Source organism: Rhamphochromis longiceps, linkage group LG8, assembly GCF_057381845.1.
Source record: "Rhamphochromis longiceps isolate RC_006_pf linkage group LG8, R_longiceps_female_GT1.1, whole genome shotgun sequence".
Lineage (NCBI taxonomy): Eukaryota > Metazoa > Chordata > Actinopteri > Cichliformes > Cichlidae > Rhamphochromis > Rhamphochromis longiceps.
The window spans coordinates 9076911-9090950 of NC_140564.1; the positions used below are offsets into that span (position 1 = coordinate 9076911).

Here is a 14040-nt window from a genome sequence, read left to right on the forward strand (position 1 = left end):
CTTTTATTCTGTGTCAAACTGACATTTTCTTTAAATCAATACAAGCACACACTCGCATGTGTTTAATTCAATAGCACCTTGTTGTCATCCATGACTGTATTGAGTGACTCAATCCACATTGGGTCAATGTCTCCATCCACAACAATCCACTTTGGTCCGCCGTGACTAATGTTGGCCAATTCGCGCATTATATTGGAGAACAGACCTGCAGGAAGGACATGAGACATTTTGGATGTTTGAGACAGGTCACTAAACACTTTGCACTGATCACATTGTATCTGTGAAGGACTCTGTAATCACCATCTTTCCACTCTCGGGTTGCTGGGTTGATGATGCCAAAGAGCTCGTCATTGGTCACAGCCTTAGGGTTGAGGTCTGCCCACACGGGCCGACACTTCATGTTCTGATAGGTCCTGTGGAGTGATCTCATCACCTGGCTCTTCCCAGTGCCTGCATTCCCTATCACAAACACAGAGTGACGCACTGCCAGCAGTTCATCCAGCTGCACCACCTAATAGACAGACACAGTTTAACATTAGAAATTCTTTTTTGTATATAGACACAAAGAAAACATAACACTGAGGACTAAATTCCCTTACAAAATATGCAAATATGTAGCTTTCTGTGTACCCTGTGGTGCTCAGTCTAGTGCAACTCCTCCTTGTTATTCTGCTATAATATATATGCAGAATGACAGGAGTGTGATGCATTGCAGTGCAGCACAGCAGCTTAGTACACTGTTCACAGACCACTATAAATGACAGCAGTTGTTTTCAGGGAGGACAGATCTCTGCACATACTACTATGTCTGCATAATCAAAATGCCACCCAATCTATTTTACACAGTATAATTATGTGTCCTCCTCTGAAAACCAAACAATTTAATGAATTAAAAAGACATTTTAAGATAGCATTAATAAATGCAGGCAAACAAATATGCAGACAATTAAACAGAACTGATAGAGAAGGGCATTTGGTCAGTCTCCACTAAGACCAAGTTTTGATGTTATTTGGATCTCCTTTGTTTCCTTTTCATACGCTCCACCTCGCCTCTCGTTTTATGGTGCTCGGTTTGCTAGTTTTGTGAAATCCAGAACTATTTTCTGTTGCAACAAGAGCAAAGATGTCCCTAACAGATGGTATGGGCCCAAAGAGCCCTGATCTCAGCACTATGGAGTCAGTCTGGGTTTACTTTGAAAATACAGAAGAAACTGAAGCAGACTAAATCTACAAAAGAACAGTGGGAGGTTCTCCAAGATTGTCTAAAGCAGCAGTGCATAAGGAGAAGTGATGCTGCTTTGAATGTAAATATTAGGTCAATATTAGGTTGTCTCTGCCCAACCATCTTTTTACAGTCTTTCTATTTTCCTCGCTCTTTTCAGGTCAAATTCAAATTCAAATTTTATTTATCACACACACACAACCATACACAGTATGACATGGGGGTGAAATGCTTGTAGCTGTACAATGCCCAACCATTAAATGACAGAAAAAAGTTTTACAGTATTTACAATTTACAGGTTACTACAAAATTTACAAATTAACTTAGAAATTCACAGTAAAAGTCTTGTTGTTGGCCCCGTGTTTCTCTGTATGTTTCTGGCAGGGCGTCATTAAATACCCCATTAAACAACCATGTACCTAATCAAGTTACTATAATCCAGCTCTTATTGAACGATTGAAGATTGTTACTAAAGACTGGACACAAAACATTATATGTCAGGTTGTAGTTTACTTGTCTTGTTTAGATGGCCCTCATTAGTGAAAGACACTATTTGTCTCCCTGTGTCTCAGTTAAGCTACCAGCACCACACACACCTTGCTTCCAGCTCTCTCACCAGTCTGACTTGCTCTCAACCTCAAGACACTAGCTGACTTGTTCCCCAGCCAAACATTTGATTCAACAGCACCTAGCCAATAAAAAACACAACTTTCAAGCCACAAATAAACCTTATTTACTGTAACCCCTCACTTTCCCCACTTTTATAACACATTTATTTGTTTTAGCTTTTTCTCTCATCTTTTGTATAAAAAAAAACCCCCATTCAAATCTGTTTATGGCATTAAAAGGATACTTTTTTCCCCACAGTAATGTGTACCTACACTGGTTAACCATAACATTAAAGCTGTATAGTACTTTATAGATTTAATCAATCATAATATATGCAGTATAGAAAGTTGTCTGTACTATTTTTAGTACTTTTTATAACTATCATGAAGCACAGTCCTCTCGTGCTCTTTAAAATCCAGGGTGAGCGCACTGCTAATGTGTATCACTATTTTATCCCAGGCCATGAAGTTATTGGTACCTAAACCAAAGTCACAAAGGAAAAAGTACAAAGTGAGTAAAAATGAGGGAGTAACTTTAAAATGAAACAAGAAAGCAGAACACAAAACTCTCAAATTGGGATATGAACTGTAGCCTGGCTGAGAAACTTGTTTATTACACCGCCACCCTTCCTGCCTCCTTATCGAGACTCTTTAAAACAGGACCATTAGCCCGGTTCTCAATATTGCTGTGCACTGATGCATTGAGGCACCAGTGCCAATGGGCACCTTGTACATATATCTGCAATACTCACCTCTTATAACAAAAGCACCGCTGTTTGACACACTGGGCCACTGGGGTTGCCCTGTAGATGGTATGAATAAAAGTAACACCTAAGTGAATTTTAGGATCCAAGGTTTCTGTCCCTGCAGCTCACAATGAGATGATCAACGTCATCTGTCAGATGATAGAAGTGCTAAAGAATCTGCACTGATAATTACATATTTTGCTAAATGTGTATTTTAATTGTTTAACACTAATGTGTATTGCTGTGATTTGGCTCTATATAAATACAACTGAACTGAATTGAATTGAAGTATCAGTGTTGTGGATGATCTGTGTATATTCTTTTGTGTACATAAAGAGAGAGGAGACTTAAAAATTCTATTTTTTAATTGTTTTTCTAATTAAGTTTGCAGGAGTGCTCTTTTAGGATCACAAGACCCTAAACACACAATGCTTTTTAGCTTAATGTTTCAGCAATACACTGCTTTTAAATACAATGTGCTGTTGAAAATGTTGTCAATTAACCTAAATGGCAAACTAGAAATAAAATATCTAAACAGTTTGCTTTTCTTTCACCACAGAAACTGCAGCATTTCTTGATTTTTAGAACTGCAAATTAACTGGCTCCAAAATTCCTTTGTGGGTTCAGACTTCTTCATTTCTGGGTTAACATATTCAGTATGAGTGGACACCACAGAGTGATTTAAAAAAAGAGTGACAGAGACAAAAAAAAGAGAGAAAGATATTTCCTCCCCATTTCCGTTGTAACATACACCCAATCAATGCCATCGACCCGGCTTCTTGGGGCTCCTTCTCCACATCCATTCAGCCAGAGCACAGACAGCTTTGCACTCTCAAAGACCCTGGCTGATTACCGCTTTGATGTGCGGAGGACTAATGCTAGCACAGGCTAACACTAAAGGTATGCTCTTGCCCTCCCCCCTTAACGGTCTGAAATCAAAAGGTTTGCTACACAAACATAGAAGTAAAAGTTCAGGCTCTGGGTGTGGACGGTTGTTATTGACCGCTCTGCAATTCTCTCCCTCTCTTGCTCTGTTTCTCCTCCTCTTTGTTTATTTCTGTGGCTGGCTCTCACAATGTCAGGGTTAAGTGGCATGGTGCAGCGCAAGCCTCCATTGATGGAGTGTTATTATGTGGTTCCGTGTCTATTTGACCTGAGGCAGATTGCACTTATTTCCCCTGGTCCTGCGTACATCTGTCTCTGACATACAATGCCTTCTATTGAGAGTCTGTATGTGTGTATCTGTGTGTAATATAATGACTAGAATTAGGTCATCAGCGTGGGCACCTGAACTCTCATTCGTTTTCAGCAATATTTGCCCAATTCATCCAGATGCTGGTGTCTTGTTTGACACTAATGTGTATTTCCCAGTGGAACATTATGACATGAGGTAAACAGCTTTTGGAAAGAACTAAGATAAATCTAAATGAAAGTGCTACAACTGTAATATCTATCTAAATTGTTAAAGATGAAACCCCCCATCTGGGGACCTGGCTCATGCTTCTCAGACAACTTGTGATTATGTTTGCTTTCATCCTGAGCTTTGCAACTGACTTACACTCATACGGGTCCTTCATTTATTCAGCTGTAATGAAAATACAATTGGATAAACTGCAGCAGATAACCCTGAAGACTGTCAGGGAGTAACCACACCTTTAGTACAAAATTGTCCTCGGCTTGCAGCTTCAAGTCCAGGATGGACTCCCTCACGCCCTTCTCAAAGTCCAGGTCTCTCTTCCTGGGGACGTCCAAGGCAGGGAACAAGTCTCCTATTAGTCCCATGAAAACAGGCATGTCATCGGTCACGATCTTCGGAATGTTGAAGTCTCTGAGAGCTCGCATTAGCACCTGGTCCTCAGCTCTGCCGGGGTCTCCTCGCTTCAGAGAGCCGGCCACCACCAGGACTGACTTGATGGCTCGGAGACCCCAGTCATAGTGGTCCTACAGAAATATACACACCGCTCTTATTAGAACCTTTTTCATCGACAAGCTCATCACCTTTTAAAAAATGTTTTTATGGAGGATAATTAAGCAATTCAATCTTAGAGAAATAACAAGACTAAATATGCAACTCTATTTACTTGATCATTTCTGACTTTGTGTAAAAACCTATACTACTTCAGGTTCAATTTAGAACATATCTAAAGCTGCCACCTGTGTTGGATGACTGTATCTAAAGGCATTTGCATAATGGCAGAAGTATAATATCACACAGTTTTTGACTTCCATCCAGAGGCTCTCCAAATAACATGGGAGAGTAAGGCAACACACACACATACACACACACTCGTTTTCATATCTTTGTGAGGACATCTAATTGACATAATGCTTTCCCTAGCCGCTTTTCCTAAGCCTAACCATCAAAAATGAATGCCTAACTCTAACCCTTAGCTTAAAGCTAACCATAACCTAACTGTAACCTTGACACTAAAACCACATTTTGAGCCTCAAAAATGCCTTCAAACTTGTGGGGACCGGGATTTTGGTCCCCATAAGGGCTGTTGGTCCCCACGAGTATAGTAAATTTCCAATTTTTGGTCCCCACAAAGATATTAATAAACGCACACACACACACACACACAAACACACAGAAAAACACACTTAAATATAGAAAGAAACCACCAGGTTCACATCACATCAATATGTGCTGTGATTAACTGTTAACCCCCCTTGTTTTCACAATGAAGGAAAAGATAAAGCCATAGATTTTTTGTCATGGAGCTATCAGATCTGCTGCTGCTTCATATTTTGTTGATCAGCACTTGAAGTGTTTAGTCTTATCATATCAGCTGGGCTGTTGGTACCCAGCAATCTAACAGCTATTCGTGATTCAACAGTAAATTGAAGGTGATCAAATGTTTTGTACAAAGCCCTGTGTCCCAAGTTACTCTGAATAAATGTGATAAAATAAAGTAGAATACAAGTAAAAGATAGTAACTGTGCTGTGATATTGCCTATATTTTAAATGCGTCTATCATAGATTCTGATGATAATACAGTAGGACGATATGAAAACAAAAACAACTGCTGGTATCTGGATGCCTTGGAAATTAATGATGCTGCCGTGTACAGCATGGATGGATCTGGCAAAAAGCGCTGACGCAAAAATGAGATATGAGTGACACGTCCTTCCACCATCACTCTGGTAAACAAATGAATGAAGGAATACGTGTCAAGTGAATGCAATATGAAAATATTCACACTCCAATGAGCGCAGCAGGAGCTTGTCCAAGGATACTTTGACATGCAGACTGGAGCAGTCAGGGATTCAATCACCAACCTGCCCAACTAAATGACCTGCTTTACCTCCTGAGCCACAGTCCCCAAGAAGTGGAAAGGAAAAAAAAGAAACTAACAGAAACATGAAGAATATCTAAGAGTGAGCACAAAGGACAGAGGAACAAAGGAGTCAAGAGGAAATTGAGAAAGCAGTAAATGAAAATACAATCATTTAAAACCACTTTCATGGCCAGTCACAAGCCCATGGAGCAGAACTTCTGTAATATTAAAGCCATAATTATGAGGCACTTGTTAAGCTTTAGAAAGTTGTTTTCTGAATCTGCACTTTTCATTGATTTGCAGTTTCAGCCCTTATATGAATTTAGCTTAGAGAAGCAGTCTGTTCATTATCTTTTCATTTCATTGCCTAAGTTGCTAATGTTGGAAAACCCAGGCAAAGAAAACCTAAAAAGGTAATTTTAAAACATTTCTGAAGAACTAGAGATTCATAAAACAGCCATAAAAAGAAATTAGTGTGCTATGACACTTAAACAGGCCTGTGGTCATGGGAAATTCATCCAGAATTGAGGGCTCATAAAATCACTTACCTAAGCTAAGGAGCACCTGTGTAGCTATTAGTCAGCACTGTGAGTGGTTTTATTGCTTTTTTTAAAAAACGTAAATGATGGCATAACATGTAAAACAGGAGCAGGGTAAAATAGATTAAAGAAAAATGTTGATGAAATAACATCCAATCCCCCTGCAGCTTCTTATTTATATGCATGTGATACTTCACCCGAACGATTGGTCACAAGGTTAGCTCTTGTATGGAGCCTCTGAGTCATTCCTTTATCAGAAGCCGCAATTATAAAAAGAACTTTGTGTCAGCTGCTCAGTTTATAAATGGCAATGGATCTGGGTTTTACTAACCACATCGGCTGCGTTACATCGAATGAAGCAAGCAATACCTGTTTAGACAGCAGCTCTTTGCACAGCGTATAGAGGGTGATAAACTTCCTAGCAAGGACCCGGGCATTAAGGAAGCCTTCAGCCACCAGCATGATTTCACAGATGAGCTCAAAGTCCGGCACCACCATGGCACAAGGTCTGTGTACAAATGTAAAGAAGGCAGTGACTTTAAGTTGTTTGTTCATACCCATATGGAAAAAAAGAGAAAAAAAAAACACTGCAGTTAATTTCCATATGGCTGCCATATGGAGAAATCCTTTGTCACCTGCACTACAGTACATCATGGATGGTTCTTATGTAGCTCTTTTCTACTCTATTTGAGCACTCACCTTGCACAACTCGCTTCATTCACCCATCCATACGAGCACTTTTTTCTGTGCTCTATGTAAGTGCTTCTATCTACCATTCACACACATTCATACTACGATGGATGCATCGGACAGCAACTCGGTGTTAGTATCTTCCCCAAGGATATTTAGCATGCAAACTTGAGCAGACAGGGATCAAACCGCCAACCTTCCGATAAATAGGTGTCCTGGTCTACTACCTGGGCTACAGTCATACAGCCCTGCGGACTAATGAGAAAAAAGCCTTGATTGATTGATTGATTGATTGATTGATTGATTGAAAAGCTGAACTTTATGGAAGGTTTGAGTCCCGTTCACACACTCGAAACCCTGAATTAAAACTATTCTGTTAAGTATTGTCTTCACAGTGATCTGAAAGACAGACTCGTTGCCAGTTATCGCAAATGCCTAATTGCAGTTTTTGCTGCTAAGGGTGGCAAAGCCAGTTAGTTTAAGGGAGGCACACAGGTTGTATACCCTTTTCTCTTAACAAATGAAATCATCATTCAAAAACTGTACTCTGTGTTTACTTGGAACGGGACAAACATTTTTTCACTGCACTATAGGGATATTGTTCATACACTGCAAAAAATAGAACAATGTCAACATACAGGTCTGAATCCATTACAATTATTTAAGAAAAGCGGCACAGCTCTTCTCCAGTAACACGTATGCAAACACAGCTTATCAGTGAATGTCCACTCCAACATTAACCTGAGATATTACAATGTTCAACTTTTTTGTTGTTTTTTACCTTTATGTTATTTAAACAGTTATTTAATATTTAGTCAGCCTAAAAGAAGGATCAGTTATGTGATATTTTAAATTAAACCCGTTTAATGACACAGAATCATCACCTGAATGTACAAAAGTTGCATTTGTCCATACAAACATGTTCTCCTGATAATCCACAGAAAACACAGTTGGCACTTTTCATTAGGCCTACATTATGCTGAAGAAACAGTCCCTACGTATCAATTTTGGTAATTTGAGTAAATAGACTTAGGGAGTCTGAACCACTTTAGTGGCTCGGGGTCTGGACTCTTTCCAGAATTTTGGTATGACTTGTACTCTTGATGCATGAGTAAACCCAGGATTAAATATTAACAGATGGATTAACCCAGGTGGCGCCAGTGTCCGGCAGCCTCGCCTCTGTCAGTGCGCCCCAGGGTGGCTGTGGCTACAATGTAGCTTGCCATCACCAGTGTGTGAATGTGTGCGTGAATGGGTGGATGACTGGATATGTAAAGCGCTTTGGGGTCCTTAGGGACTAGTAAAGCGCTATATAAACACAGGCCATTTACCATTTTACCATTTAACCCAGCTGAAATAAATGAAAGGATCAAGCTGAATGATCCAAATAAGCGTACACATTATGAAGATCTTTTGGCCTACCTGAACAGAGCTTTGAGATTCTCAGGAAGCTCGGTCCTGCCAGCGTAGCCTGGATTCATTGTGATGAAGATTCCAACAGAGGGACAAAGATTCACTTCCTCTCCCATGAAGTTAAATCTCTGCTTCTTATCGCGGATGGCATCTTGGATGCTTTTGACCTAATTTCAAAGATAATACAAAATGGAATTAACTGTCGCAACTGGATGCCAACACACAAACATTTTTTAGCCCCATTTTTGAGGATTAAAGGGGTATATAGTGTATGTTCCCAAGCAGTAAAAAGGGCACACTCTGTCTACCACAATTTAAAAAAAACAAATACAAAAATGTGTTTTTAATCATCATTTAAGTCAAAATCATGTGATACATTGTGACAAATTACATGGTGTTGCTCGGCTTTTTTGGTCACAGTTTAAAAAACGGCATGTTAAAATTATTTTTAAGCTAATTAATGAATAATAATGAAAAAATACAATGAGAATGTTAAACTGCTAATACTCACTTTTACTTAGTACAGCATTGGTTACTGTATACTTTTTGCATCAGTGTCTGCTAGTGCCCGCTTGGGTCAGAGCCATGACATTTGGTAAACTGACAGAGTGTCTGTGTCTGTCTATTGTGGCCAACAGACATTGGACTTGTCCACGGAGGATTTACATGACAATGCACCAACTACATACATGCCAAAGCATAACACGGATATATAATCAAGTCATTACATACATCAACTAATGTGTTGAATCAGAAGTGCTAATATGCAATCTTTGCACAGTTATTCCAATTCAATACCGTCAGGTTCCTACATGTTCAAGGCACTAATGAAATTTCGAGGGTGACCAAACTTTCCATAATCCATCCTCTAGGCACCAAAACTGTTTGTACAGAATTTTATAGAAATCCATCCAATAGTTGTCAAAAAGTCTTTGGCCAACTACTCTCCCAACAGTGCTATCCCTGCAGGACTTGGGTCCATGGTGCCATGATTTTTCATTCAACAGTATTTCTCACTTTCATTGGTAGTTTCTTCAGTCACACATCTGGAACTCACCAAATATTCACTCTCTTTGGTTTCTGGTTACCGTGTCGCTATAAATCTCTTGCGGTGTGGACATGTCTTTACAGTCATTTTAACATTCTATTTTGGAACACTGAAAATCAACTTTTGATGAATGGATACAGTTATAGCATTTGTAACAAACCTAACAGCTGGTAAGCTGGATGAAAATTCAGCATGTCTGCCTTAGAGATGGCACGATACCACTTTTTTATGTCCGATACCGATATCATAAATTTGGATATCGGCCGATACCAATATGAATCCGATATAGTGTTTTTTAATCAATAAAACTGTTTTTTTAATATCTTGCTGCATTTTGTATAAGTTCATACTCAAGTTTAAATAAACAACAACACTAAAGCTATTCTGTTATACCTGTATGTAAAAAATATACTGCACCCAAAATATTTCATAGTTCAGCAAAACTGATCAATCTAATAAACTTAAACCTACTCCATCCTCCCTATTCTGGTATTTTAAAGAGTACTTAGCAGAAAAATTAAGCAACCTAACTAATAGGGTTGCAAACTCCCAGAAAAAAAAATAGGGAACTACCCCCCACCCTCCACCTCATGATGCTTAATTGACGTAGTCAACTTTAATTTGATGCAGCGTGAAAAAAAATGCACAGAAATAAATTATTTTTCAAGAATAATTAAATAGATTCAACATCTTTCTTCTACAGAATTGCAGACTGCACAGATGGTATCTTCACAAAGGAAAAAGAACTAGCTTACTAGGGTATATTAGACTTAACAGTTACTATATACAGTAATGGACTTCTATATATTTTACATAAGATTAAAACTTTGGGTGTAAGATTCAGATAATTATTTATAAAAAGCTAGACATTTTAAATGAGAATAAGAAAGAAAAGTATTTCTTTGAGCTTTATTTCTCTCCGATATCCGATCCAGTAATTCACGTCAGTATCAGACCGATACCGATACGTAATATCGGATCGGTCCATCTCTAGTCTGCCTTGAGAAATATACAGGCTCGCTCATCCAATATGGCGGCCTCACTGACACACCTTTGTAATAAAAATTCCAACCAATGTGGCATCTACATGCGGGTAATAGCTATGATTGCCACCGGCTCCCTACCAAACCACGCCAAGCCGAAACTATCTGAAACACAGTTGATATCAAGTGCAACTCTCATTAACATATTATTAATATCACCAAGCACACAGCAGAGTCGATTTGCAACAGCCTGTCAAATTGTTATGCAGCATGCAACTTTTTTTGCAAAGGGACGCAATTTCATCAATAGTATGAGCATGTTATCAGCCAGGGTTCACTGGATGGATGAACTACCAAAGCCCTGCTTGTCTACATTATGAGGGAATGAGATATCAGAAATGAACTTTCTGTGAGTGTGTATACGTGCATGCATGTGTGTGTCTCGGCCTAAAACTCTGAATCCCAGCCTGTAAGAAGCTTTATGAATTTAACATGCGAGCGGTAGAACAGCGAGTCGACAGCTGGAAAGAGGAGGAACATCTCTTCATGGATGAGTACTCGGCTACAGATCACTCAGTCATACTAACGCAACGGGGAGAGGCAGGAGGGGGGAATGCAAAAACAAACAGGGAAGCTGCATCAGACAAAAAAAAAAGAAGAAATAAAAGTTTTTAGGACAACATCAGAGGAGCTTGTGTTTTATATGAAATGGCAGCAGCTCACCACTGCTATCCTACAGGGATAGGAAGGGAAGTAAAACACAAAAATCACATTTAAAAGAAGCTCAAGAAAAGAGGTATGATCCAGAGAGGTCCAGCTCCATTCTTTTTTCCTCTCTGGAGCTAGTGGCTTCAATAAAACAAAATAAAACACATTCAGTGTTTGATGTAACCGAGGCAGAACCCCACCAAGCCATCTCCATGTTATAACAACTGCAGGCCTTTGGTTGGTTTCAGCTTTATTTAATGTAGAACTGGTCCAGGCCCAGGCCTCAGCCACGTTTGTCACTGTGCAATGCCACGCGCACCTAATCCATCTGTAAGAAGATGGATTAGGTGCATGTGGTATGGTGGGAGATGGCTCTGTGTTGGCTCCTCTCAGGAAGGCTGAGCGCTGGAGTGGGCTGCCAGCTCTCACAGCAGGAGTTTGACGCTCCTCCATTCTCTGGGTCTACTTCTCCACGTAGGAGCCACCGTGATTTATTATTCATTACACCACGCAACACCAATTCATTCTTCTGGCACTTTAAAATTCTCTAAGTACTGTAGACTTCTATGGCTTATGAAGGAAGACTGCTTGACTTTCATTTCTGCTACAGGGAGAAGGGCAGAGGAGTGACTGCTAAGTCTAGGGGTGAATAATGATCCTTTGAGGAGCTCTATCTCCATTATCATCATGATCGCAATCAGCATCCTTATCAACTGTGTACATTTTGCTTTGACAGTAGTGTACATGCATGAAGATAGAGTCAGGACCAACGGTAGGCAGGATTGGAGTACAGCACAGGGACTTGTGAAACCACAGAGAGAGGATCTCTTTGATCGTGGATAACAGAATGGAAGATAGCTGAAAAGCTAGAATCAGCTGAAACACGCAGAGTATGGCTGATTTCTCAAAAGAGTGCTGTTCTCAGAGGGTTAGCTACTGTAGGTCACACAGAGTATACGATGCTCGGTGTAGAGTCTTTTTTTTTCTCCACATGTGTCATTTTGCATGAAGTGAAGAGAGAAAAGGAGCATAACTATAAAGAATGATCAGTTCAGGTCATTCACAGAGCTCCATGTAGTAAAAAAAGAGCACTATCCCAGCTTCTTCTGGGGAAATAATTAACCCTACTGTGAAGCACAAACGTTAATTCACCAATCAATTTTAGGCCACTTGAGATCAGTAAGACCAACTGAAAACCAGGTTTGGCCACTATGTGACCACTTTACCCAAGGGCTTCTTTCAAGAAAATGTTGTTATACCCAGTGGATGCTGCAACTGTGGGGGTGGGGTGATTCAATACAATTTAATGGTGCACTCAATTCATGCACTCGAGTAATGTAGCGCAACCCACTTCCTTTACACTAATTAGTGATTGTGCAGTGGCACAGAGAGAACAGAGGAGCTTTGTATGTGCAGCTCTGGAAATACAAAGCGAGAAGCAGCAAGGACTTTATATGTTTTCCAATTCTGGGAAAATACCAAATCAAAGTAGACCTTTTTGATATATGAATGATAGCTTACCTTTATTAGTGGACATAAGTGGATGGGCATCAGCAAAACAGGTAAAACAGTACTACTAATTTAAATTTCCCTAGTTTTTTATAGTCCATTTTTTAACTGCCTTATAGTTTTTCAGGCTGCATATGTGTAAATAGCAGTTCCACCATTTTTAGGCCTGGTGGATCACTGAGGTTGTAATATACTGCCCAAAATTATGGGTACAATACGTGCACAGCTGTCAGGTTCCCCACATACATTTATGAAGTACTGTTTGTTTTTCAAACCAATTAATCAGACAAGTAAACATACAGTAAACATAAAGATGTTAATCTTTATGTTAACATAAAGATTAACATCTTTATCCTCTGTTTTGTAAAAGATGGAAAGCAGTCCAACGACCTACCAGTTCCTATTAGTGAACACTTTGAATTGTGCTGTAATGGGTCGTTGTTTACCAACCAATCACAACATATTTGTCAGCATACTTAGTGTTTATATTTGCTTCTGGTATGCTTGTATGTATTTCCTTGAGTCTTGAGTTCTTATTTCCAGTTTGTATCCAAGTTTAGCTCTAACCTCAGTGTTTCTTTTTCTATCCTCTTCTGTCAGTTCCCTCATATTAAGTTCATTCATGTGCTTCCCACGCCTCGCTTCCTGTTGATTTTGGGAGTTATTTATCTCTAGTGTCTTGCATTTAGTATTATTTACCCTCCTGACTTGTCTTTGATCACTATCAGCTGAGTCTCATTACCCATCTTGTGTAGAGGTAGTCCCATGTGTTCACTTTAGTCCTCGTCACGGTGTCTGTTATCTCACCTCGGGTTCTTTCAGCCAGTTGTTTTGTATTTTAGTTTCCATTAACTTCCACTGCTCATCACTGCTTGGCTTTGCTTTTGCTGAAATAAAGGTTAGTTTTTTGAAACTTCTGCCTCCCTGAGAGCCTGCATTTGGGTGGGTATCATGTGATTTATAACTGAATTATAGGAAAACTGAAAATTATGTAAAAAAAAATCATTAGAAGGTTAAAAAATATTATGGTGTTTTTTGTTTTGTTCTGTTTTTAATTTATGGATGACAAAAGGCCAGGTTGAAGGTTCTGACTGACTTGTAGGGGGTCAGTTGTATCAGGAAAAACTGTAAGATGATTTTTCTACATTTTGTTGGCAAATAAAGAATATTTTGCTATCTGTTCTCTGAGTGTTTCATGTCAGTCCATCTGAGTTGCAAAGATTGCTACTAATGTTGCTTGCAAAGTTAAGCTGGGGAGGCAGTTTTCCCTCTTCAACTCTCAAATCAGATCACAGA

At 39.4% G+C, this 14040-nt stretch overlaps 1 protein-coding gene across 1 annotated transcript in view; it reads right to left on the bottom strand.

Moving 5' to 3' along the window:
• dnah9 (dynein, axonemal, heavy chain 9) overlaps positions 1 to 14040 on the bottom strand; it is a 179838-nt gene that overhangs the window by 109589 nt on the left and 56209 nt on the right. Inside the window, exons 35-39 of the mRNA XM_085415652.1 lie at positions 8506 to 8663; positions 6763 to 6901; positions 4230 to 4517; positions 301 to 511; positions 78 to 205 (exon numbers count right to left, since the gene is read on the bottom strand). Coding sequence (XP_085271778.1) covers positions 78 to 205; positions 301 to 511; positions 4230 to 4517; positions 6763 to 6901; positions 8506 to 8663 — 924 coding nt within the window. The remainder of the gene's footprint in view (positions 1 to 77; positions 206 to 300; positions 512 to 4229; positions 4518 to 6762; positions 6902 to 8505; positions 8664 to 14040) is intronic.